This window comes from Sorex fumeus, unplaced genomic scaffold, assembly GCF_029834395.1.
Source record: "Sorex fumeus unplaced genomic scaffold, SorFum_2.1 ptg000128l, whole genome shotgun sequence".
NCBI lineage: Eukaryota > Metazoa > Chordata > Mammalia > Eulipotyphla > Soricidae > Sorex > Sorex fumeus.
The window spans coordinates 9985099-10009793 of NW_026606185.1; the positions used below are offsets into that span (position 1 = coordinate 9985099).

Consider the following 24695-nt stretch of genomic DNA (forward strand, 5'->3'; position numbering starts at 1 on the left):
GCTCTCAGAGGCAGGACCTAGTACCTTCCAGAAGCTTGCTCTTGGGGATAGAGAAAGCTGCCCAAGAAGCAGATAGGCCAGAGGCTCACCTGGCTCTCATGTGGGACCGCTGCCAGCAAGAGGTGCCTCGCACCGAGCCCCAGCCGGGGAGGACTCGGACAGGAAGGCTGGAGATAAAGAGAGCTGGGCAGGTCGGAGCAAACTCTATAGAACCTAATAGTTTTGTTCTCCTGATTCATGGATCCCTACCACAGGCCATTTTTTCCTGCTTTCACAGTGGGTGTGAAAGCCAGGGCTGTAGCTTAGGGGTAAGCACCTGCCTCAGAAGAGTGAGACTCAAAACTCTGCCGTTCCACAGAGTGTGAGCGTGGCCCCTCAGGCAAGCACACGGGTCCCATGGGCCATCAGCAGCTTAGGGTTGGCACCGCAGCTAAAGCGTGCAGCCCCCGGCAAGCTTCACGACCCAGAGTGCATGACCTCTCACAACTCGAGCAAAGGGAAGAGAAGGGGGGAGTAAACAGATATTAAATGTGTTTGCCAAAGTGCAGGGATCCTGGCTTAGAGTCCATTCCGTCCTCCTGGCCCAGGAAGTGCTGAAGCAGCGGAGGGAGTGGCGTGTCACAGGACACAGGAGCAGCTCCGAGGGCAGAGTTCTGTCTTGTTTGAGAACTAACTTGTATCAGGGGAGATGCTGGCAGGGACCTCTGATGTCCTTGGGAATTGCCTGGAGCCACATGACACTGCCGGAATGGATTCCAGGGGAGAGGGTGCCTTTTTCCTGGTGCTTAAACAGAGCATGAGCACATGTCAGCAGAACTAGTTCTGGCTAGAAGTTGTTCAAGTCTTGGAGGTAAACAACAGCAACCATAACCCACTCTGAGGGACCGTCTGGATGAAGGAGACTTAGAGAGGAGACAGAACCACTGCGGCTCTTGGTCCTGAATGGATCCTGTGCCCAGAAGACCTTTGCTGTCGTTTATAGAAGGATGTTCATTGGACAAGTGAAGCTGAATCAAGTCGGGGGGCATTTGGTGCTGGCACGTGGACCTTGTTAACTTCTGACTGACAGAAGACTTCTGACTGTTAACTTCTGACAGACAGAGAGTAATCCTGACATTACTCTCCTTAGGAAGTGCAGAAGAAAAACTATGCTGCCAAGTTTCTCAGTGTTGCTGTACATGTGGTATTTTTTCAGGATAGCATCTTCTTTTTGTCGTGACTGTTATCAGGGTGAGCCTGGTGGCCCCAGACACTGCGTGGCCCAGTCACTGAACCATCCCACCTGCACCCCCAGGTCCACAATGGCTAGGTTGCTTTCCACTCCCCAAAATTTTCTTGATGAAGAAAGGCCTTGTTCAAAGTTCAAAATATGCCTCCGAACATGTAGACTTTTTTTTTTTCAGCAAGTATCAGCATATTTAAAAACCTGAGACTAGACAGAGCAAGGCAGCTGAGGATGGGAGGGCGTGTGTGGCCCCTCCAGCTGCGGGCTTCGGCTCTGAGACTCTGGGCTGTCTGCCTTCCTCAGAAGTTCATCTTTGTCTCTGTGGACCACTACCCCAAGTGCTCAATTTCTGGGGTGGAAGAAGCAGCTCCCTACTTCCTTCTTTTAAGATCTCCACACGATTCTCAGTTTCTCCTTTCAAAAGAAATGAAATACCCCTAAGCATATTGGCCTAGCACAGTGTGCTAAGTATTTGTCCTTTTTTTGTGCTCAGCGTCCATGCACTTTATCCCAAGGAAAACATTCTTAAGATTTAGTCCTTGATCTCAAAATATGAGCAAGGTCCTTAAGCAGATGGAGCATGAGGAAACTGTTGGCCTAAAAGTGGATTTTCCTGTACAAGTGATTTATACACAGAGCTTGGGTGGTGGGAAGTCGGTTTATTGTAGTTTCGTGGGTGGGCGCAGGTCCCTCTTTCGTGTGCAGGTCTTCTCTCCCTGTGATGGCGTCACTCACCCAGCATGCTGTCCCATCCATGGGTATCACCCGTCTTACCTCATGTGATGCACAGGGCCCCAGTGTGCACTTTCCCGGCTGAAATCTTGTCCCTGTGTCTTTCCCGGACTTGCCCTAATGGTCCCCTGCCCTCTTGTCCTACCTTTCCTGTCTCCAGCCTGTGCCTCCTGCTTGTGAGCCAGGTCCCTGCGCCCCTCATACGCCTCAGCAGGCCCTGAGGGCTCCTAGCCGGCCACCACAGGCCTTCCTTTTTCTGGCTGCATTTCCCAGCCGCTGCTCTAGGGCCAAGATTGAAAGTGACAGACTAGATACACCCAGAGCTCCACCCTCCCAGCCCTGTTGTATCAGAACCAGGCCTGCGTTTTCTTAAAGGCAGCGCCAACCTCGTCATTATATTCTTGACTAAGTCCAGGTTTACTTACAGATTACTTGTTATTGGAATCTGTAGCCACCTATTGTTCAAGAATCCAGAAAAGAAATCTTTGTAATTTGTGTTGTAGTTGAATTTTTATTCCTCTAAACCTAACTTTTAGATGCTCTATTTCAGTATTTTCTCACTTGCAAGTTGGTTTTCAGTGTATGCAGGTGGGGTTTTGATGCTCAACTGCTATAATGAAGAGAGTATGACTGTCACTGTTGGGCAGGGGCGCCCCTGAGTGGGCAGTTCTGGCCTCGAGAGGGCGCTGTTGCTCACCACCTGCCCCTCCCCCCCCCCCCCCCCAGCGGCTCCACAGTGCCTGAGGGGCAGGAATCTGCACATGACCCTGCCAGCGTGGATACCACAGTCCTCCTGTCAATGTGCACAACTTTTTTCTCTATACCACCAAAGATTGGTAACCAGAGACAGAAGGGAAATGGTGGGAACCAGACAGGCAATCTGGAAAGGCGAGGCTCAAGGTGGGAGGAGGCCCAGGATGGGGCCAGACAGGGAGGCTGTCCCTTTCCATGCTGTTGCGCTGGGGCGGAGACTGGACACTGTTTCATCTCCAGTGTGCACAGCAGGTGGCAGGTAAGGAAGGCTTCCTTCTGGTTCCCCTCATGACAGGTCACCCTCACATGCCCTCCCAGGGACCCCCCTGACACTGACAGCCCCCCAAAGGGGCGTGCAGGTGGCTTCCAAGACCACTTGGTCCCTGTAGCCTGGGAAGTGGTCCCTGCCACTGATTCCGGTCTCGGGTTCCAGCAGATTCTGCTTTTTTTTTTTTTTAAATAATTTATTTATTTATTGAATCACTGTGGGAAAAGTTACAGAGCTTTCAGGTTTAGGTCTCAGTCATGTAAATATCAAACACATTTCCCTTTACCAATACTTATTTTTAACCCCGAACCCCAATAGACCCCCACCTCCCACCCCTCCCAATTCTTGTGAGGCAGATGAGTTCTAGTTAATACTCTGTCTACTTTGACTAGATAGATTGTTTCGATGGAAGATGCACAATTATTGTTTAGAGTTTACGACCCACCCCCCACAATCAGATATGCTGAAACAGTGTTGTGAAATGATTTGCTTTCTACAACTTGGTTTAAGAATAAACCGCGGCCGCGCGGTTTTGAATTTCTGCTATTTTACTTATTGACCCTGGAAGAATTTCTATTAAAAGTTAGATAGTTAAGAGATTGGTTTCTGTGCCCTGGAGTCGTGGCCATGCCGGAGAGCCGCTCGTGGGGGGCAGCTGGCGACCTCGGTGGGGTGTGGGGGACGGCCCACAAAGCCCCCCTTCCCATGAGGTCCCTGCCACTCCCGCCAACCCCGGCTCAAACCTGCTGTCCACAAGGCTCCCGTGCGGCCGCCATCTTTCTTTCCCGCAGATTCTGCTTCTAATAGGAGAAGAGAAGTCAGCCCTAAGTCTTACCTGGGTTTCTCAGGTTTACTGATCATTCTTGTAGGAACAGATTTCAAGAGAAAACAGTGATGCAGACATATTGTATTAGAAAGAAAAAGACAACTTTGAGAGAGACCATGGGCTTCTCCAGATTGGGGGGGCGGGGCAGGAGAGAGGGGCGGCAACTCAGGAAGGCGTGACAGTTGCCTTTTCTCCAAACTGCCTTGGCTTACAGTTCTCTGTGCTGAGAGAAATCGGCCCAGGCATTGTCATGCAGAAGAACTTTGAGTTCTCAGTGTTTTCGTCTTCTTATCAGATCTTCCTACTGAAGCATCTTTCTCAAGGGGCTAGGACAGATGTGTAGACTTCTCCATTTGGGCTGGAGTTATTAGCGTCTGAGCAGGCATCAGTTCCCCAGGGGTGTCCAGAGTCCCTGCAGTGGGCGAACTGTCTCGCCCTAGGCAGCTGAGCAGACCTACTTCCCTCAGACAGTGGCTCCAGATACCAGAAGCTTAAAGAATGTTGTAGAACTTGACATTGGCTTTCTATTTACTAAAGATACTGTTCTCAGTACTTCTAAAGATGGAGTTTTTTGGTTTTCTGCTGTCTTAGCCATCCAGTTATCCAGAACTCTGATTTGCACCTAGGGAATTCATCTAGCTCATTGATATGTTGAAGCCCCAATTTCTATGTAAAATTTCCAGAATAGGTGGAGGCTCTTCTAAGCATAGTCAGCCAAGGAGCTTGAGAGAAAAAGGTCAGAATGAAACAAGCTGGCAGGGCCCATGGCCTGGTGGCTTGGGGTGTGAGGGGGCAGTGGCTCACCAAGGCCTGTTGGTGTAGAGTTTAGTGGAGCACTGAAGAGATCATTGGGTTTGTTCTTTAAGCAGTGAGCATTAGTTATCTCCTCTGAAAGGATAGCGTTGACATCTCCTGTACTTGACTGAATTCTGTTCTGTATTGAATTGTGTTGGACATCCCAGAAATGTCATTGCCAGTTTGTGGGGGCCCTTCCCCAGTCTCCCTGCCTGTGGCACTGGGCAGGAGGGCTGGGTCCCCTCCCTACCATGCCCGATGCACCTACAAGAAGGGAGTAGGGAGTGGGCTTGCCGCGGCTCTGGGCCCAGGGCTCTCTGCATCACAGCCCTGCGCGGGACACGAGCTCAGCCACAGCTATGGCTAGCAGCATGTGCCCGTCTGGAGTCAGTCCTGTCATATCCTGTCATATTCCCACAGTTCATCCCTGTGGGACATCAGAGTGTAGCTAACCTGGCCTATGCAGCCTTCTGGGACCCACTGTCATGTATTGTCCATCATTGACCAAAATGTCATTAAATAGTGCATGACTCGAAATAAACACATACATGTTTGGATGTACTCACAGTATTATCCTCTTCTTTCAATAATTTGAAGCTAGTTTATTGCCATAAAACTCCTTTCCTGGGTCAGAGAGATGGTGAGGCACTTGCCTTACAACCACAGCCGACTTTGGTTCCATCACTGGCACCACCAGGAGTGATGGCTGAGTACAGAGCCAGGAATAAGCCCTGAGCATCACAGGGTATAGCATCATGTGATCCCCCTGCAAAAACACTAACATTCCTTTTCCCTCCCCTTCTTGAGCGCCTATTGGATGTGGCGCTCAGCGCGCACTTTGTTGTCTGGCCACACCACTAGCCACGCGTTTCTGTTGTGGTAAATCCTGGCCTCAGAGGGCTCAGGGCTATGCCTGGCAACACTGTTTTTTTTGTTTGTTTGTTTGTTTGTTTGTTTTGCTGAGCCTTCACTGCGTTTCCCAAGTAGAAGGACATTTTTAGTTTCTCAGCAAAATAGTGTCTGAAGTCATTTAAAATCTGCAACTTAAATGTAGGTCTAGGAACTGAAGTTTGTATCAGTGGGCCCCATTGGTGACTTATGTGAAGCAGGGAGGAGAAAGACAGTCACCTTCTCCCCATCCACCTCTGCCCCCCGAGACCCGCTGGGAAGACTAGAACTGGGAAAATCTGTGATGCGCCCTGCTCAGTAAGGGCCTGAGCCCTGCTAGTTTTGCCAGGTGGCCGCTAGGCCACACCTGAAGTCCACTTGGTTTGCCAGTCATGGAGTTGACCCCCACCACCCAATTTCTCGGGAGCTGCAGGAGCTGCGGACTCAGGCTGGAGTGAGGAGTTGCTCCTTGCAGGAAAGGAGAAACCAGTCCCAGGCCTGACCCAGGGTTTTCGGGGTTTTTGTCTCACCTTGCAGAAAAGAATTTCAGAAGTAGACAAGCAGTGGTCACAGTCACGGTCCTCTCGTTGTTCATTGATTTGCTCAAGCGGGCCCAGTAACGTCTCCATCATGAGACTTCTTATTACTGTGTTTGGCATATCGAATACGTTACGGGGAGCTTGCCAGGCTTTGCCAAGCGGGCAAAACAAGCAGTGAAATAAAACATTTTATTTGGAGGTTTGAAGTGAAGGAGAGAGAGTAACACACTCAAAGGAGAACACGGGCTTCCCCAAAGACCTGGAAGCCTTGAAACGGCCTATAGGACCTGTCTTTATATGTATGTTCTTAAGGACGCCTTAGTCTGGAGTTTTCTGACAGAGGTGGGAATTGATGAGGTATTGTATGAAAGGAGCAGCTTTGAAGTTTCTGGTGAATCTCTTTCAGGTCCTTAATTGTGTCATTCTCTTTGCTGAAGTTCCTCATTTCTATAGGGGTCCAGCCTCCTCGGGGTCTTGTTCCTGTTTCTTTTTTGTTTTGTTTTGTTTTCCTGTTTTCTGCTGAGAGTCTTATCAGGCTTCAGTTCTGCTTTTTCCTGCTTTTCTGTTGAGGGTCTAATAGGCAACTTTGGGGCTAACTTTTCCCAGGAGATCTTTGCCATTGCCTTGAGAGGGGGCCTTCCCTATCTGCCTGCCTGCCTACAGCAAAGGGACAGTATAGCAGGAGGGCATTTGCTGCGCGTGCAACCCCTGGCACCCTGTATGGTAACCAATGACCCCACCAGGAGTGACTCCTGAGCATCACTGGGTGTGACCCAAAGACTGTAGGTCTAAGAGGTTAGATTACCAGCTCTTGCATTGCCTTTTTCAAACTTTAACTTATCTGGGTAAGCATACTTTTATCTGGTTAAAGTCTTTTTTCTGTATTGTGCTGGATTAATCACCCTTCCAAGCACTCAAACATGACCTTGATATGCCAGGAGCCTGAGGATAGAGCACCTGGTCACACTCGCAAGTATTTTGAACAGAGATGTGTGTCTGTCTGCGTGCCTCTCCTGACTCGGCCATGACACTGGTTCTGGAAGCAAGTGTGACACTGGCTCAGAGGGCAGGTGGGGAGGAGAGAGTCAGAGATCAGTGCAGATCCGATGTGTGAGGAGGGCGGGGCTAACAGCATACCCAGACACGCTTTCCAGAAGCTCAGAAGAGGGAGCTAGACTAGGAGAGACCCGGCGGAAAGCGCTGGAGAAGCCCACAGGCTGCAGGAGGTCACTTCCATGTCCTGAGGAAAATAGGATCCAGAGCAACCAAGGAACCTGCACTCGTCCTCTAGGAGCTGGTTCATTGCCCATCTTTATTCTACCAAAGGAGGTCTTCTTCAAATCGCCTTGACTTTTCTGCAACATGGGTTACTTTTAAAAAATAGCTTTTTTTCCCTCAAAATAATGGGGTATACTGAACCATCCTAGAAACTTAAAAATTTGATTGAATCTGAATAGGTCTTTCTGTTGAGGTCTTTTGTTTGATGCAAAGGTTGGTGGTTGCAGGCTGCTGGTGGGTAGAATTTTTTAGCTGCCTCCGCAGGCAGAAGGAGCCGGTCAGCTGGGAACCCTCAGCAGGCTCTGAACCACACTTCACCTTCCACAACTGTTCTGAAAGTTAATGTTGTTTCTAGAACTCTAATTCCTTTAAAAGGGAGTTGTGAGGACTTAAAATATCTGTAGTCCTCACTGAGAACCTTGAAATCAATTGCTTATGATCAAGTTGTTCTTCTTTATACAGAAGTGTAAATATGAGCCAGTATAAGTGACAAGATGATTATGTGGTAATGGCGGTGGTGTGTGTGTGAGTGTGTGTGTGTGTGTGTGTGTGTGTGTGTGTGTGTAGCATCTACAGATAGCATGCCTTAAATCTCCAAGTCAGCACCTTAGAGTTAGAGAACACTTGAAAACAACTTAGCAGGGTTTACTTACTTTGTTTTTATCCAAACTAACCGAGCTCAACTGGTCTTCTGCCTATGAACTGAAATAATTCACTATCACTATCACTATCATCCCGTTGTTCATCGATTTGCTCGAGTGGGCACCAGTAATGTCTCCATTCGTTCCTATCTCGTGCTAGTGTAGCCTGATGACATATTGAGGGCTCTTTCAGGGTCAGGGGAATGAAGACCATCATTGTTACTGTTTTTTGGCATACCGAGTACCCCACGGGTAGCTTGCCAGCCTCTGCCGTGCCGGCAGGATACTCTTGGTAGCTTGTCGGCCTCACTGAAAGGGATAGAGGCTTTTGGGGAAGCCTCTAATCACCTTTACAGGTGTTCCCAGTCAGGCATATATGCGGGCATGATACTCTCAGTAGCCTGCCCGGTTCTCTGAGAGCGAGAACTAGAGAATAAGAGGTCGTGCACTTCCAGCAGCTTAGTTTTATAGTCTTTGGATCCTGGCCGTTGATGGGGTTACATGGCAATTGGTAGGTGTAACTGTCTAGCCACTGGAAGATGGCGAATCTGGGTGGAGGAGGCCCAATCCCGAACCGAGCAGGCTTGGAGATCTCAGCCCCGCATCCCGCACACTTGGGTTCCTCTGCCGGTTCCTTCATGCGTGAGGCTCGCCCAAGTGTGTGGAGTGTGGTCTCAGCATGGTTGTGTCTGGGTCCCGGGGGTCTTCAAGCTGTTGGGACTCTGCTCGGGGCAGAGAACTGAAATAATTATGGAGGAATTATGTAGTGTTTAGTAAAAGGGAACAGTATAGTACAGCAGGAGGGCATTTGCTGCGCGTGCAACCCCTGGCACCCTGTATGGTAATCAATGACCCCACCAGGAGTGACTCCTGAGCATCACTAGGTGTGACCCAAAGACTGTAGGTCTAAGAGGTTAGATCACTAGCTCTTGCATTGCCTTTTTCAAAGGTAAAGGTAAAGGCCTTTTTCAAACTTTAACTTATTTGGGGAAGCATACTTTTTCCTATATTGTGAATTAAGGAGGTTCATCAGAGCAGTGATCTTGAACTGCCCATCTATTGTCTGCTGCTGAACCAGCCCATCGTTCTTCAGGCTTAAAGGCTGAAAAATGCTGCTGTGAAGCCTCAAAGGTCCCCTGCACCAGGAAGCCAGAATCACATTACAATAAGCGGCACCCCACTCCTCCACAGGATTTTACATAGCACTGTAGCACTGTCCTCCCGTTGTTCATCGATTTGCTCATCAGGCACCAGTAACATCTCCAATGTGAAATTTGTTGTTACTGTTTTTGGCATATCAAATATGCCACGAGGAGCTTGCCAGGCTCTGCGGTGCGGGCAGGATATCTAGGTAGCTTGAAGGGCTCTCCAAGACAGATGGAGGAATCAAACCCGGGTTGGCTGCATGCAAGGCAAATGCCCTACCTGTTGTGCTATTGCTTCACCTATTTTACATAGATAAGGTAGCTTACATAGGATTTTATTTTACATAGGATTTTACATAGGTAAGGTAAGACCTTGTTCTTCAGAAAAGACCTCTAGTTCATTTCTAACGTTTTCCCGCTAAATGTCTGTCCCTAACAGACTTCTAGCTCATTGATAAAAGAGAAACACTGTTCCTCATTTCAAAGCAATCTCTTGATTTCACTGACTTAATCAGAGCCCTTTGTATTTGGAAAAATGAAAGGACTAAAGCATATTGGATTTCTTTTTGGGAAAGCAGCCCTATAGACAGGAGAGCAGTTAAACCCTGAGCTCAGCTCCTTTCAGCAGAGCCGAAAGGTGACTGACTGACCCAGTGGCTCATGTGAGGCAACCTTCAGACTTCATGGTTTATCGGAGCCTCAGCTATCTCACAGCTGGTCGGAAGCCATTGTCTCTGAGGGGCCTCTGCAGAGTGAGGGGAGATGTTTTCTGAAAAGATCAAACTGCCGAATTCTCTGTTTGATTTGTACGCCTTATTCTGAGGTGGGTGACTTCGGCGGCTCCTAGGGAGCTCCTGGCAGGGGAAGCTGGGCAAGGGGACAGCCCGCTCAGATCTACCTGTGTGGCAATGCCGTGCCTCCAGGTTGGACAGTTCAGGTCTGCTGGGACCACGAAAGCCATTCCCCAGTGGTGCCTGGAACCCTACAGAGCTGCAGCTGGTGGTGCCAGGGGCCAGACTTGACACCACCAAGGCTGTGCAGATTCTGCACCGCTGCCTCAGTTTGTCTCTCTGGCTCCCTGATGGAAGGCTGAGATGTGAATCTTTACTCACTTCCAGAATGAGTTCCCAACGCTGCCCAAGCAGTCACCAAAAGTCTAGATGGAGTGGCGCAGAGCACATCTGGGACTTGCAGGCAGAGTGCTGTGCGCCGTGCCTCGGCACCTGTGGTGTGGTGTGCATCGCCAAGGCAATCGTCTGCATGCAGGGACCCAGCTGGAGATGGCTGGCTGGTGCTATTTTGGTTTTCCGTCTTGGAGCTTTGTTTTGTGTGGTCAGCAGCCCCTGGAGAGTATTCAGAGGGAGCTGGCGGGGGCGGGGCGGGGGGGTGAGAAATCTGGGCCCACGGTGCAAGGGACTGTGATGAGCATGAGCCTCTTGAGTGTGTGAGCTGTGGCCGTGGCCGCCCGCAGGCTGCCCCTTCCTCCCTGCGGGGCCTGCCAGGACTTGCTCTAGGAATGTGAGCGCAGTGGCCTTATGACAAAGCACATCTGAGCCCATGATGCTGAGACTATATATAGACCCGGGCGGGAGCAGCGGGCCCCAGGCCAGCAGGAAAGTGAGGGGTGAGTTTAGTGGAAAACGCATGGGGACTGAAAAGGTGATTGAGAAACTGGCATCATAGGTGACTTGGGGTAGGAAAAGGGACAATCACATACTTGGTGGGAGGGGAAACACACTAAACATGCGTTGTATTTTCGAGAGAAGATGATATTATTACAATAGCAGGCCAGTGCATTGGGAAGAAGGAGAAGGTAAAATTAGCTGCATGCTGACTTCGGTAGTTGTACGTGTACCCTGGTACAGACGACACGGTGGGGGTGGGGTAGCGTGTTTATGAGGAATTCATATGTTATGTATGAATCCACTGGTGTTTTCAATTTTTTCTCTTATGTTAATACCTTTGTTTATAAAAAGTTTCTTTTAATCTGTAAGATAGAGATGTAACAAGTCAGTAATAGCCACCACATACAAATAGTTCATCGGTTTTATAAAAGTGTTTTCTTTCACTGTGTTAAATGCACATTCCTGAAAAATTGGATTTGGATCTGAGCTGAATTCAGGTTCTCAGTGCGTATCCAGCTCCCGGGGAGGAGAGGGGATGGACCTGAAGGCCTGACAGCGCAGGCCGGCATGTGGACCCCCATCTGGAGACTAGACTCTCCTCTGGGCAGAAATCGAGCGGAGAAGTCCATGTGTGGGTGCAGCCTGCCCGTTACCACTGACGCCAGGCATTGCCAGCCTGGAGATCCCTCAGACACCTGGCAGCTAAGGACCACAGGGTGGCATCAGGCTGGATCGCCTGGCTTGTTGGTCTGTGGTGTGTGGTGGTATTATCACTTCTGGCCGTTCCATTAAAGTGAGAACTTGGGGGGGAGGGGGGACAATTGCATCAGGCTCAGGGAGGGACCTGATTGGTGGCCACTTCACTACCTAGACTGGAGTATCCGCCTGCCAGGACCCAGTCCACATGGCCTGCCAGCACTCGGTCAGCCTGAGGGGCTCGGCCTGCCAGGGGCGAGTCCCTTTCCAAAGGCAGTTCTGATTTAAAATGCCCTTGTGCTCCTCCGACTGCTCTGTCCATGCCATTGAGGTAAGCTTTGAACAGCAGCTCACATTCCCCTGAGGTCGCATTCCTGCGGGTGTTGTAGCTGCCGCAGAGTTTTTCGTGAACCTTGGATTCCTCCTCCCCCTTTCCTTCATTGGCACATGCAGCTTGCTGGTGGGTATGTAGTGAACAGGGGTCTCAGTGTTTGTGACAGTGTCTTCTTGGGCCCTGCCTTGTGTGATTTGATGTTTCAAGTACATGCATGGGGAACTTTTCTCAGCTTCTTCCAAACCCAGGTGCAGGCCAGGTGTGGGAGGGTATGACGGTGTGATGATGGTGGGTGCTGTTTCCGCACTGACCCCAGAGTCCTGCGGGGGAGGGAGGAGCGAGGGGGCAGGCGGCACCGCCAAGTTAGAATTCCTGACCCTTTCTTCTTGCCCTTGTAGTACCAAGTTCCCCAGCCTGTGTCCAGCAGCAGGATGAAGTCTGCTCACACACTGTGCTCTGGCTCCCTGCACTCTGTGCCTGTGGAGAGTCCTGGTTGCATTGAGAGAGTCCCTCTGACCGTCAGGCTCTGCCGTGTCCAAGGGTTGGCAGCAGGAATGGCCAGTTCCCTGCCGCACTGCTGGATCTTGCCCTGCTGTTTGTACCTTTAATGCGTGCCTTTGCCTGTCTTTATTTCTAAATTCTCCAGTCACACCTCTAATAGTCTCCCTTTTCTGTGTTGCAGGATGTGAAAGTCTTTAGTGAAGATGGGACGAGCAAAGTGGTGGAGATTCTAGCCGACATGACAGCCAGGGATCTGTGCGAGGTGCTGGTGTACAAAAGCCACTGTGTGAATGACAACAGTTGGACCCTGGTGGAGCACCACCCGCACCTGGGGCTAGGTAGGACGTCGGGTCTGCAGTCAGCAGAAACCCTGCTGCCAGCCCAGCTCACCCTCTCCCTCTACCCTCTACCCTCTCCCGTCACCCCTGCTGCAGCGTGGGTGGCTGTTGGGTGGGGCTGCTGGGCATGGCCTGGGGCTCAGCTCCAGGGAAGCCTCTTGCTGTGAATCACCGGGGAGATCTGATTGTGCTGAATGTGGGGCAGGGGGATGGGGCCCAGGTGGCCCAGAAAACAGCTCTCAGCTTCTCTTCAGCTTCATGTCTCTCCCCTGGGAGTGGGGAGGGAGGGAGCTGAGAAAACTGGGCGAAGAACAAGAAACATTTTGTAGTGTGTTATATTTTCAGAACTTTGTTCAGGCTTTGGTTATTGTGGGCTTTTTTCTCTTAGATGGTCTGTTTTAGGAAAAGAAACTTTCTAAACTTTTGCATGAGTTATTGTTGTGTAATGTGTGGTGCTTGCAAATCCAAAGGTGCATAGGAAAGAACAGATAGTTTTCTTTTTTTCCCCAGATGTTAAATGTTAATTATATTCTCCTAATATTTATAACTTTATTTTCACACCTAGATTTATAATGCTTTCAATGATTGACACATCCGATATTCCATACCACACCTTTACCTGTGTCCTCTCCCTGTCCCCACCACAGTACGCTTGTTAAAATGAGGTATTTTTATTAGTTAGTGGCTCTTTCACACGCTCTCTCTTGCACGTCTTGAAAGAGTGTAAGACTTTACACTCTGCAAACTTCTTCCTGTCCTTCGAAAGTTTCCACAGAAGCGTTGGGGAAGATAAGAAATGTAAGTTAAATCTTTCAGTCTGGAGTATTTGTTCAGCTAGCGTTCTCTCACGGACCCAGTGGCCACTGAGCTTCAGTGCTTAGAGCACAGTGTGTGCTGGCGTCCAGCCATCGCCCTTTGTTTTCTGATGCTTTGTGTTTGGAGGAAGCGAGCATCAGGACTCAGCAGCCCCATCTCTTCCCCACTTTGGCCGCTCAGCAGACGCTGGTGTCACACTGCAGTGACAGGGACACTATCTTGGCAGGCCCAGGTGGGGACATTCATAGAGGGATTTGACAGGGGTCTGAGAGCGCCACCAGAAGAACATGTTGACTCATAAGTAACTTAGAGATTAAATAACCAGTTTAATAGGAACTCTGAAGTGTGGTATATTCACATGTGTGTAGATATACAGACCTATGTACACGTACATACGTGTGCTCATACACATACCTTAATGTGTACATGAGCATGTGCATACATAGGTGTCATTAGATTTGTAATAAGTCTCGGCACACATATTCCAAATGTAAATATTATTGAAAGCCCATTCAAAAACATGATCCTTTTATGTTTGAACTATGAGAGAGACTTAAGCAGAGAGAAAACACCAATATAATTATACATGGGTAGATGCACAGAAAATTTAATATGCAGTCAGGGACAATTTGAATTTTGATTCAGTCTGAATTCTTGGGTCACATATGTAAATCATATTAATTTTTGGAAGTGATCAGACATTTGAAGGACAGTGTATTCTTCTTTCTTTGAGTATTATTAAAGCCCCATGATGTGCAGGGTCATTCGTCACTGGGACTCAGGCTGTGTTCCACACCAGCCCCACGTTAGGGTCCCAGGCCCCTCCTGTCCAGCCCGGCCTCCAGCCTGCCCCTTCATGGCCCTCAAACAGAATGGACTGTTGGAGTGGATTCTTGTTTCCAGTGGTGCTGGCCCCTGGCTTGGATATTCAGTCACACCACTCCCCTGTACCCCCTATACTTGGGACCCCTGACCCACTCCCCTGCACCCCTGTGCACTTAGCTCCCTCTGACCCTGCTCCACTGCACCCCTGTACTTAGCTCCCCTGACCCTGCTCCCCTGCACCCCTGTGCCCTCAGCTCTCCCGACCCTGCTCCCATGCACCCCTGTACTCAGCTCCCCAGACCCTGCTCCCAGCTGCTTCCCTTCTGTTCCTTCCCCTCTGGATTTCTTTCCTTCTCTGCCCTGCCTTTCCATGTCCCCGGGGCCAAGGGTGATCCAGGCATCCTCCTCTTTCAAAAGTTTCCTTCCCTTGTCCCCTTGTTCTGTGTAAAGACAGCTTATTCTGAGAATGTACAAAGAAGTGCCTGCACACACCATATTTTTTAGTTATAAGGTGCCTGTGTCCCTTACTCAAAGGTATATTATACCCTAAGGAAAACAGTGCTGACTATAAAGTCAAATTAAGGAAAAATAAAAGGAGGGGTGCAATGAAATTATGAAGGAAAAAATACTTTGTGAATCAGATATTGGATCCTGTTTGACAAGTTAGTGAAGCCAACTTTTCCGATGGATGGCACGCTGGCTGGGGGACGTTGTTCCTCACTTTTTTTTCCCCACCAGTGCCTGTTTCTGGGGCACTAACTTGGCGCATTTCCTGATAGCTTGGTTTTATAGAGTGTTTCCCAGGATTTTAGAAGCTCAAGGGCCCGCCTTCCTCTGCTGTCAGCGACCAAACCTTCCTCAGCTCCGAGAGAGCCACTTTTAGCCCTCCTGACTCAGCCCTGTCTCTTGGCAGGGTGGGCTATCCAGGCACCCGCAATGTTTGGGATAGACCAGAACAAGCCGCAAGCAAGTCAGGCACTTTACCTCCAGTTCTATCTCCGCGGTCTCTCAAACCTGTCCTAACTTCTTTAAAAATGGGCTGAGTTGCTGTTTAGATAAAAATTCTGCTTTTGCCGTTATTTTGCGTGCATTTGGTTGTCGAACGCCCCCTTGTGGGGAGATTGAAGTACAGCTCCTTTGTGCTATATGCAGGCATGCTTTGGGGCACCTTTCAGAGACCTTGCCTTTCCACATGAGTCCTTGTTATTGGAGCACATCGACTGCCTGAGGGATCCTTGTGATGGTCCCAAGGCTCGGTCCTGGGGCCCGCAGGCACAGTTGGCTGTTCCTTCTCAGGGCCACTTTTCGTTGCCACTGATACATCCTTTTAGAAAGGCACTATCTGTGTCCTGTGTTCAAGGTGCTAGTGGGACCTGCCAGGAGGCTGGAGAATTGGGCCAAAGGTAACAATGGTTTTGCATTCGTGGGGCAGCAAAGGCGAAGAATTGCACAACTCCCAGAACTGCAGATGGAGCGAGCCAGCCTGGACAGCATGCCCAGTCTGCCCTTAGTGTCAGAACTCAGGGTTCAAGCATAAGTTCACTGCTGAGATTGCCATGAAAATAATAAGCCCTGACTACACATAGAAATGAATGATGATATGAGAAAGGTGACGGTTCCCATGAACCTTCTTAGGTGACTTGACAAGACGGAGGCATCTGCAGCTCCCAGAGGCGTCCGTGCTGCTGCTGGCCCACTGCAGGCGGGACGTGCCAGCATTCAGGCTCCTGGCAGTGCCACGCTCTGACCCAAAGGCACCTCCTGCATCTTCTTAGTGCTGTGTCTGGCCAGCAGCAGGCCAGGGCAGCAGGGCCCTTGGCACTCTGTGATGAGGCTTTGGCATGATCACATTTGGTGATTGCTGGGGCTGCGTCTCAGAGAACGGCCTGCTGGGGGCTTGACAGACAAAGAAGGACAAGTGGTATCTGGGGCGACTCAAGCCCGCGTGCTGGCGCTGAGCGGAGGCACCTCTGCTCTCTCCGCTCTGTAAGATGCTCCCCGTGGAAAAGGTGCCTGCCCCCTCAGTATGTCCCGAGCCCAGCCATATAGGTAGGGAGACCGACACCTCCCAGAAGGCTGTTATTCCCCTTGGGTGACTACGGTTCTAGCAGGGAATACTGTACATGGAGGACAGTGGAGGCTCCCAGCCTACAAAGCAGCCTACCCCTTGGCCACATGCATTTTCTTGCTGATTTCTGTCTCTTTTCATAATCCTCATGGCGTCCCTGCTCCAGCACTGGTCCCCCGGGGTGTGGCCCTTCCTCTCATCTCTTCCTGGTCAGCGAGTTCCTGTTGTCAGAGATTTGGGGCTCAGTGTTTGCGGCCAACCTCTCAGCAATGCTACACTGCCCTTGCCCAAGGCACCCCCCAGCTATCACTTCTGCTGGTGGACTTAGAATGGGTACCATTTTGGAAAATGTCGCTACATCTCCCCTTAGACTGTGCTGGAAGGCTCACTGTAGCCAGGACTTCTCTTGGGTAAAAAGTCACAGCCGTCAGCACCCGAAGAGATGCCCTTTTAAAGGCCCTTTTAGAGGCCGGGAAGTGCACAGCAGCAGGCGGAGTGGATAGACAGACTGCGGCCAGTCCAGCCCCGCCTCGGGCAGCTGCAGGGACATTCAGAACCTCTCTCAAGCTCAGCGACCACACAGTCTTCTCTGAGCTTCTGGGACTCAGGTGTGACCACCTCTTGCCCACGCCCCAACACCAGCTGCAGAAGGTGTGAGGAGGAAGCTGGCCTGAGGACTTCCTCTCTCACCTCACTCCCACGTGCTGCATCTGATGACGCTGCAGGCCACTGCCCCGCCAGCCTCAGGAAGACAAGGGGAGTCAGTGCTAGCAGCACTGGAACCTTGTCTGTGTCCCTACCATGGTGACGTGCTCTGGTGGCCGAGGGAAGCCCTCAGCTGTTATTGGTCCTCACCGGCCAGTACTGTTGTCTGGACAAGGCAGTGCAAACCAGTGCGGGCATTGGGCTGGAAGGGGCCAGCAGGATCGGGCAAGGCCGTCTCTCCAGCCAGTTAGGGGCCCCTGGCTGGCTTCTGAATTCTGGGGTCAGTGCCCATGTTAAGGCACAGGAGGAAGATTGGCCACTCAGAGTCATCTTCTTCTAAAAGTTTTTTTTTTTTTTAAGGCAGAGTTCTCGAGCGGGCCCAGTAACGTCTCCATTGTGAGACTTTGTTGTTACTGTATTTGGCATATCGAATATGTCACGAGTAGCTTGCCAGGCTCTGCCATGCAGGCGAGATACTCTCAGTAGCTTGCCGGGCTCTCCAAGAGGGGCGGAAGAATAGAACTCGAGTCAGCCCAGGAATCGAACTCGAGTCGGCCATGTTGGCTGTGTGCAAGGAAAACGCCCTGCCGCTGTGCTATGGTAGCATAAATTCTGAACTTAGTTTCCTAAACTTGTAAAATACAGTGACCTTCCCAGGATCCTTGTCCACTCCCATTCATACCGAAAGCCCCTTTGGGACCCCGTGGTGAAACTGACATTTCTGTTTCATGGGAGTCCACTGCAACCACTCATAGTGTTTGAATCTGCCTTTCCAACCCTGGAGGGGCTCAGAGCCAGAACAGAAGGCTTGGCATTGATGTGCTGGTGGGGGAGGGGTGCAACATGGACGTGCCCGCTGCTGCCCATGGCCATTTCTCAAGTCTGGGTCTGGGCAGGGATCTGTTGAGCAGCTTCTGCTCCCAGAGTCTTGGTGCCCTGCACTGGCCAGTGGGGCAATGGCTACTTGCAACCCTCTGCCCGCTGTCATCGGCTCTCTGTCAATGCTGCTATGTGCAACTTCCCTGGGGCCTTCAAGGGGGGAAGGGCCATTCAGAGGACTCCCCGGCCTGTGCTCGGTCACGGTTCCTGTCATACAGAAAATAGCTTTCAGCCAGTGACCTGCTGTTGTACAGAATTGAACATTTTCATTCGGCAGGGACTGGGGAGGTGACTCACAGGGTCTGTATATGGGGCCCAAGTTTGGTCCGTAGCACCACCTGCCCCCCGAGTCTCTCTGGGTGTGGCCACCGTGGCACCAACCAGGTCCCCTCACTGCGTGATTTTTTTACAGAGGGAACAGAAAATGAAAAGACAGGATAAGAGTCTAATTGGAGATGGGAAGGCATTCTGTGTCCAGGGAAATTCCAAGAGTCCAGGAAGGCCTGTATCTGCTCCCAGGTTGCTCGGTCTCACTCCAACGCCCTGGGTCAGTCTCCCTTGGACGGCGTGAAGCCCTCAGGCCACTCTGCTTCATCGCTGGCTCTGGGCGTCTCATCTGGGCGTGGTGGGAGGCTCTGCAGCCACACGTTCATCTTGTGTTGGTGCTGCGGCAGCTCTTCTCTGCCGTCATGCTGCCTCGTTGGGAGCTGCTTGGGGAGCGTGTGCTGAGCTCGCCGTGTAGGATAGCCGGTGCCCCCATGATCATGAGGGAACATGGCAGCACAGAGCAGAGAGCAATGCCTCAGACCCCTCTGGGCTCAGGGCCGGGAGCCCTCTACCCGCAGACGCCCTGCCACTCGCTGCTGTGCTCCGGGCATGCCTGCTGCCGTGTGCGCGCACATGTCTTCCGTGGATGCGTAGATGCACCTGCACACGTGTGTGGACAGATGCTCCGTAATGTCTGTTTCCACCCGTGCTGAATCCACGGGAGAACATTGCGGGATCTGGTTCCTGTGGGCCTCAGTTCCTGTGTGGTGGTAACTGGTCCCGGCCTAATTGGTCCATGTCACTCAGCTCTGTGCGAGGTCCCTGGCCAGAGGTTCCTGGCCTACTCCTCTCTCAGGTCTTCCCTCTGGTCATTTGTATCCATGCTCATTCCAAAAGGTAACATTCTGTAACGGCAAAATAATGCTCCTGGGTCCTTCCTCATGTACTCTTCTTCATAGTTTGTCCACGCCAGCTGTGTCTCCTCAGCCTCTGCCTGGGCCACGCTCTGCATTGCAGGGAGGACCATCCTCCCTTCATCTCGACTTCGCTGCAGTGTCGAAAGGGCCCAGCCAACCAGGGTTTGTAACTCCTTATAGAACCGCCTTGTAGTTCTGTCTGTTTGCATTGAGTTTATTTTTCTCGCAGAAAGGTGTTTGGAAGACCATGAGCTGGTGGCTCAAGTGGAAAGTACTATGGGAAATGAAAGTAAATTCTTATTCCGGAAGAATTATGCAAAATATGAGTTTTTCAAAAACCCGATGGTGAGTCCTTTCTTTGTGTTTGGGATATAGAACTCCTGGAACATTGTAATATTTAGTAATAGCAGGTTATAAAGTAATTGATAGAGATGTAGGGAATAGCAGATGGGTTAGAGAATATATATTCTTCTTTAATTTAGTGACCCTTGCTTAAAACTCGTTTCCCATACTTAATTGTCTTTGTAATACTTTCTTCCTCTACAGTAACAGTGAGAATGAAGCTTTAGCCCTAAGTCATAAGATGGAGGAGATGCCTGGATTTCTCAGCTCTTTTGAACTTCCTCAGTTAAATTGAAAAACAATTGGGCCCACACTCAGTAGAATAAGAGCCACAGATAGCTAAGATTATATTATTACATTATTAATAGCATCATCTGCAAATAGCACATGTTATGTTGTGATTGTTGGTGGAAGAATGAGTAGAGCAGCCTTACCCCGTGTGCCAAGCGAACTTCCTTGGGTTTTGGTTTCTGTCAACTCTCCCTGAGTCCTGCTCCGGCTCTGATAACTTAGTTTTTATTTGAAATTAGGAAATGAGAAAGCTGATTCAGGGCAACACACCACAAAAGACTTCCTCATGCTGCTGTGCTCACCCTTTATTCTCAGGGACCCTGTCTCACATCCTCTGCCCAGGTGACCAGTCCTCACTGGGGCTGCCCCTTTTTGTCATGGTGCAGCAGGAAGGTAGGAACCTCGTAAGCCAAACTGGAATCCAGCATTTCCGGTTTTGATGAGAACCTTCTGGAATAGTCATCTCTATTGTGAACAGGGGGTAAAGAAGCAATCATTTTGAATAGCCGAGATAAGTACCAGGAGGTTTACTCCATGGCTTGGAGACCAGCCGCACATGCTAGGGGAAAAGGCAGCGCAGATAGAGAAAGGATTACCAAGTAAAGTGTGTTGGGAGGATCCTCCCAGGATGGGAGATGCATGCATGCTGAAAGTAGACTATAGACCGAACATGATTGCCACTCAATGCCTCTTTTGAAAACCACAGCACCCAAAAGGAGAGAGAGAGAGAGCAAAAGGGAATGCCCTGCCAGAGAGGCGGGATGGCATGGGGGGGTGGGGGGTGGGAAGGATACTGGGATCATTGGTAGTGGAGAATGGGCACTGGTAGAAGGGTGGGTATTTGATCACTGTATAACTGAAACCCAAGGACAAAAATATGTAAGTCTACAACTGTACCTCATGATGTTTCACTAATAAAAATTTTTTTAAAAAAGAATCTTAAAAATATAAATAATATTTTAAAAAGAGGCCATCATTTTATGTGCAGTTGTGCATAATCATACATTCAGAATGGCCGTAGCCCTCACATGCGCACTATACAGATGACTTCCCCCACTTGAAAGTGTATCTTTAATGTCTCTGTTTCTCCATTTCCTTAGAATTTCTTCCCAGAGCAGATGGTGACTTGGTGCCAGCAATCCAATGGCAGCCAGAACCAGCTTCTGCAGGTATGGGGCCCGCCTGCATTCCGCCAGGGCTTCGGGGGAGAAATCCTCATGCACTGGATTGGAGACAGCATGGGAAACTTGCATTTGTTGTGCCTTTAACCACCAGAGAGCTTTGGTTTTCAGTAAAGTTGAGAGTAATCGGAAGAGTTTTTGCCTGGCATACAGGGTTACTCGGGGTCAGCTCACCTGCACCTCAGAGTAGCCAGCCCCACTCTGCAGGCTGTGGCAAGAGGACAGGAGGACCTGCAGCTCATCATATCCCTGTCACCTCCGGGCCCCAGCCAGGCTCTGTGCTGGGACGCTAATGTAGAAACTTTGAGCCCAGCTTATAATAAAGGGTTTCTGTTAAATCCTTGCAAAAGAAAATAAGGACGTCTGTCTTCTGATCCCCACTTCCTGAGCTCTGTTCCCAGAACCAGGAAAGGTCCCCTAGCCACACTGCCCTCCCTGGGAAGAGTCCCGAATGAATGACCAGTCTTTTCTGCGCTGCAGACTCACCCTCCCTGCGCCTCCTGCACCTCCTCCAGGCCTGCCTGCATGTGCTGTGGGAGGCATCAGCACGCTCACTGCAGCTGGCGTCTGAGAGAGGAGACGCTCAGCTCTGCCCTGGCCATCTGGGTGGCCTGGCCTGTTGGCCCTCCTGATGGGGGCACGTGTTTGCGCTGTGCCCCCACACCTGGGTGGAGCCCATCAGTCTGGGCACCTGCACGGTGGTCTCAATGGGCCAGTGCCTTTCAGCAGCCTGCTTGGACACAGCTCCCTGGTCAGCCTACTCGTAGTGCAAGTCGCCACAGGGCCTGGAGGGACAGATCAGCTCTGCACTGCTTTGTCCCCAGGCCACCTGGTGAGGCAGCGGTGTCCACTGCCAGCCCCGTGGCAGGACACTGTTAGGCTCACTGCCCCCACCTGCCACCTCTGTCCTCCGGGAGCACACGTTGACACTACCCCTTCTAGCCGGCAGGCACCAGGCTAGAGATGGCACTTAATTAAACACAGGTTCTTGCTCAGGGTCTACTGGGCTTCCTCTGGTCCTCACTCAGACAACCACAATGAACACTTTAGAGGAAATAGGAAACTAGAATAAAAGGCAAGCTGTGTAACCCTTCTTTCAACAGTGTTAAAAAGTCATGTGTGTTTGCCACTGTCTGAATATTAAGCAGTCTCTGCAGTGCCACATTTATGTGATTTTTAAGAGTTGGGATAAGTGACATTATTTGAAAACTCTGACCAAAATAAGGTTTTTGAATATTCAGAAAGCATCAACAATGTGAATCCTGTCTGCTGTGATTATACTGTCTCAGAAAAGTCTGACTTTCAGAATTTATTCTTCAACAGAATTTTCTGAACTCCAGCAGTTGTCCTGAAATTCAAGGGTTTTTGTATGTGAAAGAGCTGGGAAGGAAATCATGGAAAAAGTTGTATGTGTGTTTGCGCAGATCAGGCCTTTACTGCTCCACAAAGGGGTCTTCAAAGGTGAGTATCAAAGCCCACCATCACCCATTTTGTGGATTCAGGTGTTGTTTTGATTTAGGGACCACACCCAGCAGGGCTCAGGGCTTACTCTCTGCTCTGAGATCACCTTTGGCCAAACTTGCAGGACCATATGGGGATGAGTCCCAAGTCATCTGCACACTGGACCTTACTGTAAGCCCTGTCTGTCTCCAGCCTCACTGGCTTTGGACTTGTAAGTGAACACTCGCCTTTTTTTAAAGTCCATCTTAGACTCCTCCAGAGACATGATAATTACAGGACTAACCAAGTAACAGGTAAATGTAGATGGGTTGTTCTTCTAGCCTCCCTCGGATGGGGAGCACTGCAGCTCTCCTCACAGGGCTTCCCGCGCAGGCTGTGAGGAGTTGGCAGAACCCCCGAGAAACACTGACTTCATTTCCTTACTTTGGAATCCGGGTCCAGGTTCAATCCAAGTATATTGGAGAGATTATTGCCATTCGAATGCCAGTCTAATATAGATTATCATGGCTATTCACTGAAATAAGGAGCAGGTTCACCTATGTCTGGGATGACAGGAGGGTAGGCACAGTGGAAACAGCTCAGGCCTCCCGGGAGGGTTCTCGGCTGCTTCGGGGCCTTTGCGCTTGCTCCCTCGCTTTCCTCAGAGGCCTCGGGGCGAGCCCACACAGCTGCTTCTACCGTGCCTTCACCTTCTGAAAGCTCGGCTCTCTTTTTTCCCTTGCCGGAAGAAGGAATCTAGGTGGGAGCCAGGCACGAATGCTGACTCGGTGATGCTCTGTGACGTGTCAGCGATTCCCCCTACTGTGTGGGCGGAGGGCTTCTGAGCGACAGTCTGTATGGGCACATCCCTGGCTCCAGGGCTGAATCATGGCTTCGTCACTGGCCTCAGAGATCCTGAGCCCAAGACATCTGCAGCACAGAACAGGCGCTGGGGGTGGCCAGAGTGGAGACAGAGTGAGCCATGCTGTTGATTGTCCTTGAAGGCCCAGTGGGTGCCAAGTGTGCCGCCTGGCAAAGGGCTGCATGCTGCATGAACTGCACACTCTCCACCTGGACCTGAGAGTGGCAGGCTCTCTCCTGGCCTTCTCGGGATGTCTCACAGAGGAGTGGGATTCGACTGTAAGAGCAGAGGAGTCAAGGTCTGTGTCCGAGAGTAGGGCAGCACCAGCTGGACTTCACTCCTTTTTGCTTCATATTTCCGCCCTGAGTGCAGGGATGCATCAGAAGCACAGCTAGTGACCGCCCTGTCAGGACTTTGCTCTGGAAGTTCTCATGAGTAAATCTGACTCCCCATTCCAGGAACCCCGACACCTGCAGTTGTTTGCAGACTTGGAGGACAGCAGCATCTTCTCCCTGATTGCTGGGAAGAAGCAGTATGGGGCCCCCACAGAGTTCGGCTTGTGCATAAAGGTACCAGCTCCAATCGGGCCAGAGGGCTTGGCTCACTGCACACATCCGCTGGGGACTTCGGGATCATTTCAGCAAATGGCACTATGTTATTTCTTTTTCTTTATTATTTTTTTTAAGATAACAAATGTCTAACATTGGCACACATTCGTTGTTGTAAAATTGTGTTTAGCATGCTTGGGTATGCGGGTCTTCAGGTGACCCAGAATTCCAGGGGTACAGAGCAGAGGATAGTTAGAGTCTGGTGTGTAGTGCCCATCCGAGGACCCCCAGGCCTCACCCAACACTCTCTGTGCAGACAACATGAGACAGAACTCGCACCACGTGGGTGCACACACCAGTGTAGCATAGACTCAGGCGTGCTCACGTGTGCACAAACCAGTGTAGCATAGACTCAGGTGTACTCTCATGTACACACACCAGTGTAGTGTAGACTCAAGTGTGCTCACATGTACACCAGTGTAGCGTAGACTCGGGCATGCTCACGTTTGCACAAACCAGTGTAGCATAGACTCAGGCATGCTCACGTGTACACACACCAGTGTAGTGTAGACTCAGGCGTGCTCACATGTACACCAGTGTAGTGTAGACTCAGGCATGCTCACGTGTGCACACAGGCATGCATATGCATCCCTGCCGAGGGGAAGAACTATCTTCCCCTCTAGTGAACTTTGGTGATCTTTGTCCTCGTTTTAGTCAGTTTTTGATCATCACCTCACACCAGTTGCACTGCTGAGGCTTATACCTCCCTCATCTTAGCTTTCGCAGGTGTGCACAGGGCAGAAAGTGAGTCCACTCTAGCACTTTCGTTGCTGCCGGGGAGTCACTAGACTATCTGGGCCAGTTCAGCCTGTCTCCCAAAGAGGCGAGGCCTCAGGGGCACACACCTTATCATAATGTCACACTCCATCACACAGCAATGCTTCTTAGGGTGACAGGTGAGAGGCCCCAA

At 50.6% G+C, this 24695-nt stretch overlaps 1 protein-coding gene across 1 annotated transcript in view; it reads left to right on the top strand.

Annotated features, from left to right (window-relative positions):
• Positions 1–24695, top strand: part of GRB10 (growth factor receptor bound protein 10) — a 182496-nt gene that overhangs the window by 128092 nt on the left and 29709 nt on the right. Inside the window, exons 6-10 of the mRNA XM_056137982.1 lie at positions 12428–12584; positions 19291–19406; positions 20795–20863; positions 22199–22336; positions 23636–23746. Of these exons, the coding sequence (XP_055993957.1) occupies positions 12428–12584; positions 19291–19406; positions 20795–20863; positions 22199–22336; positions 23636–23746 (591 nt within the window). The remainder of the gene's footprint in view (positions 1–12427; positions 12585–19290; positions 19407–20794; positions 20864–22198; positions 22337–23635; positions 23747–24695) is intronic.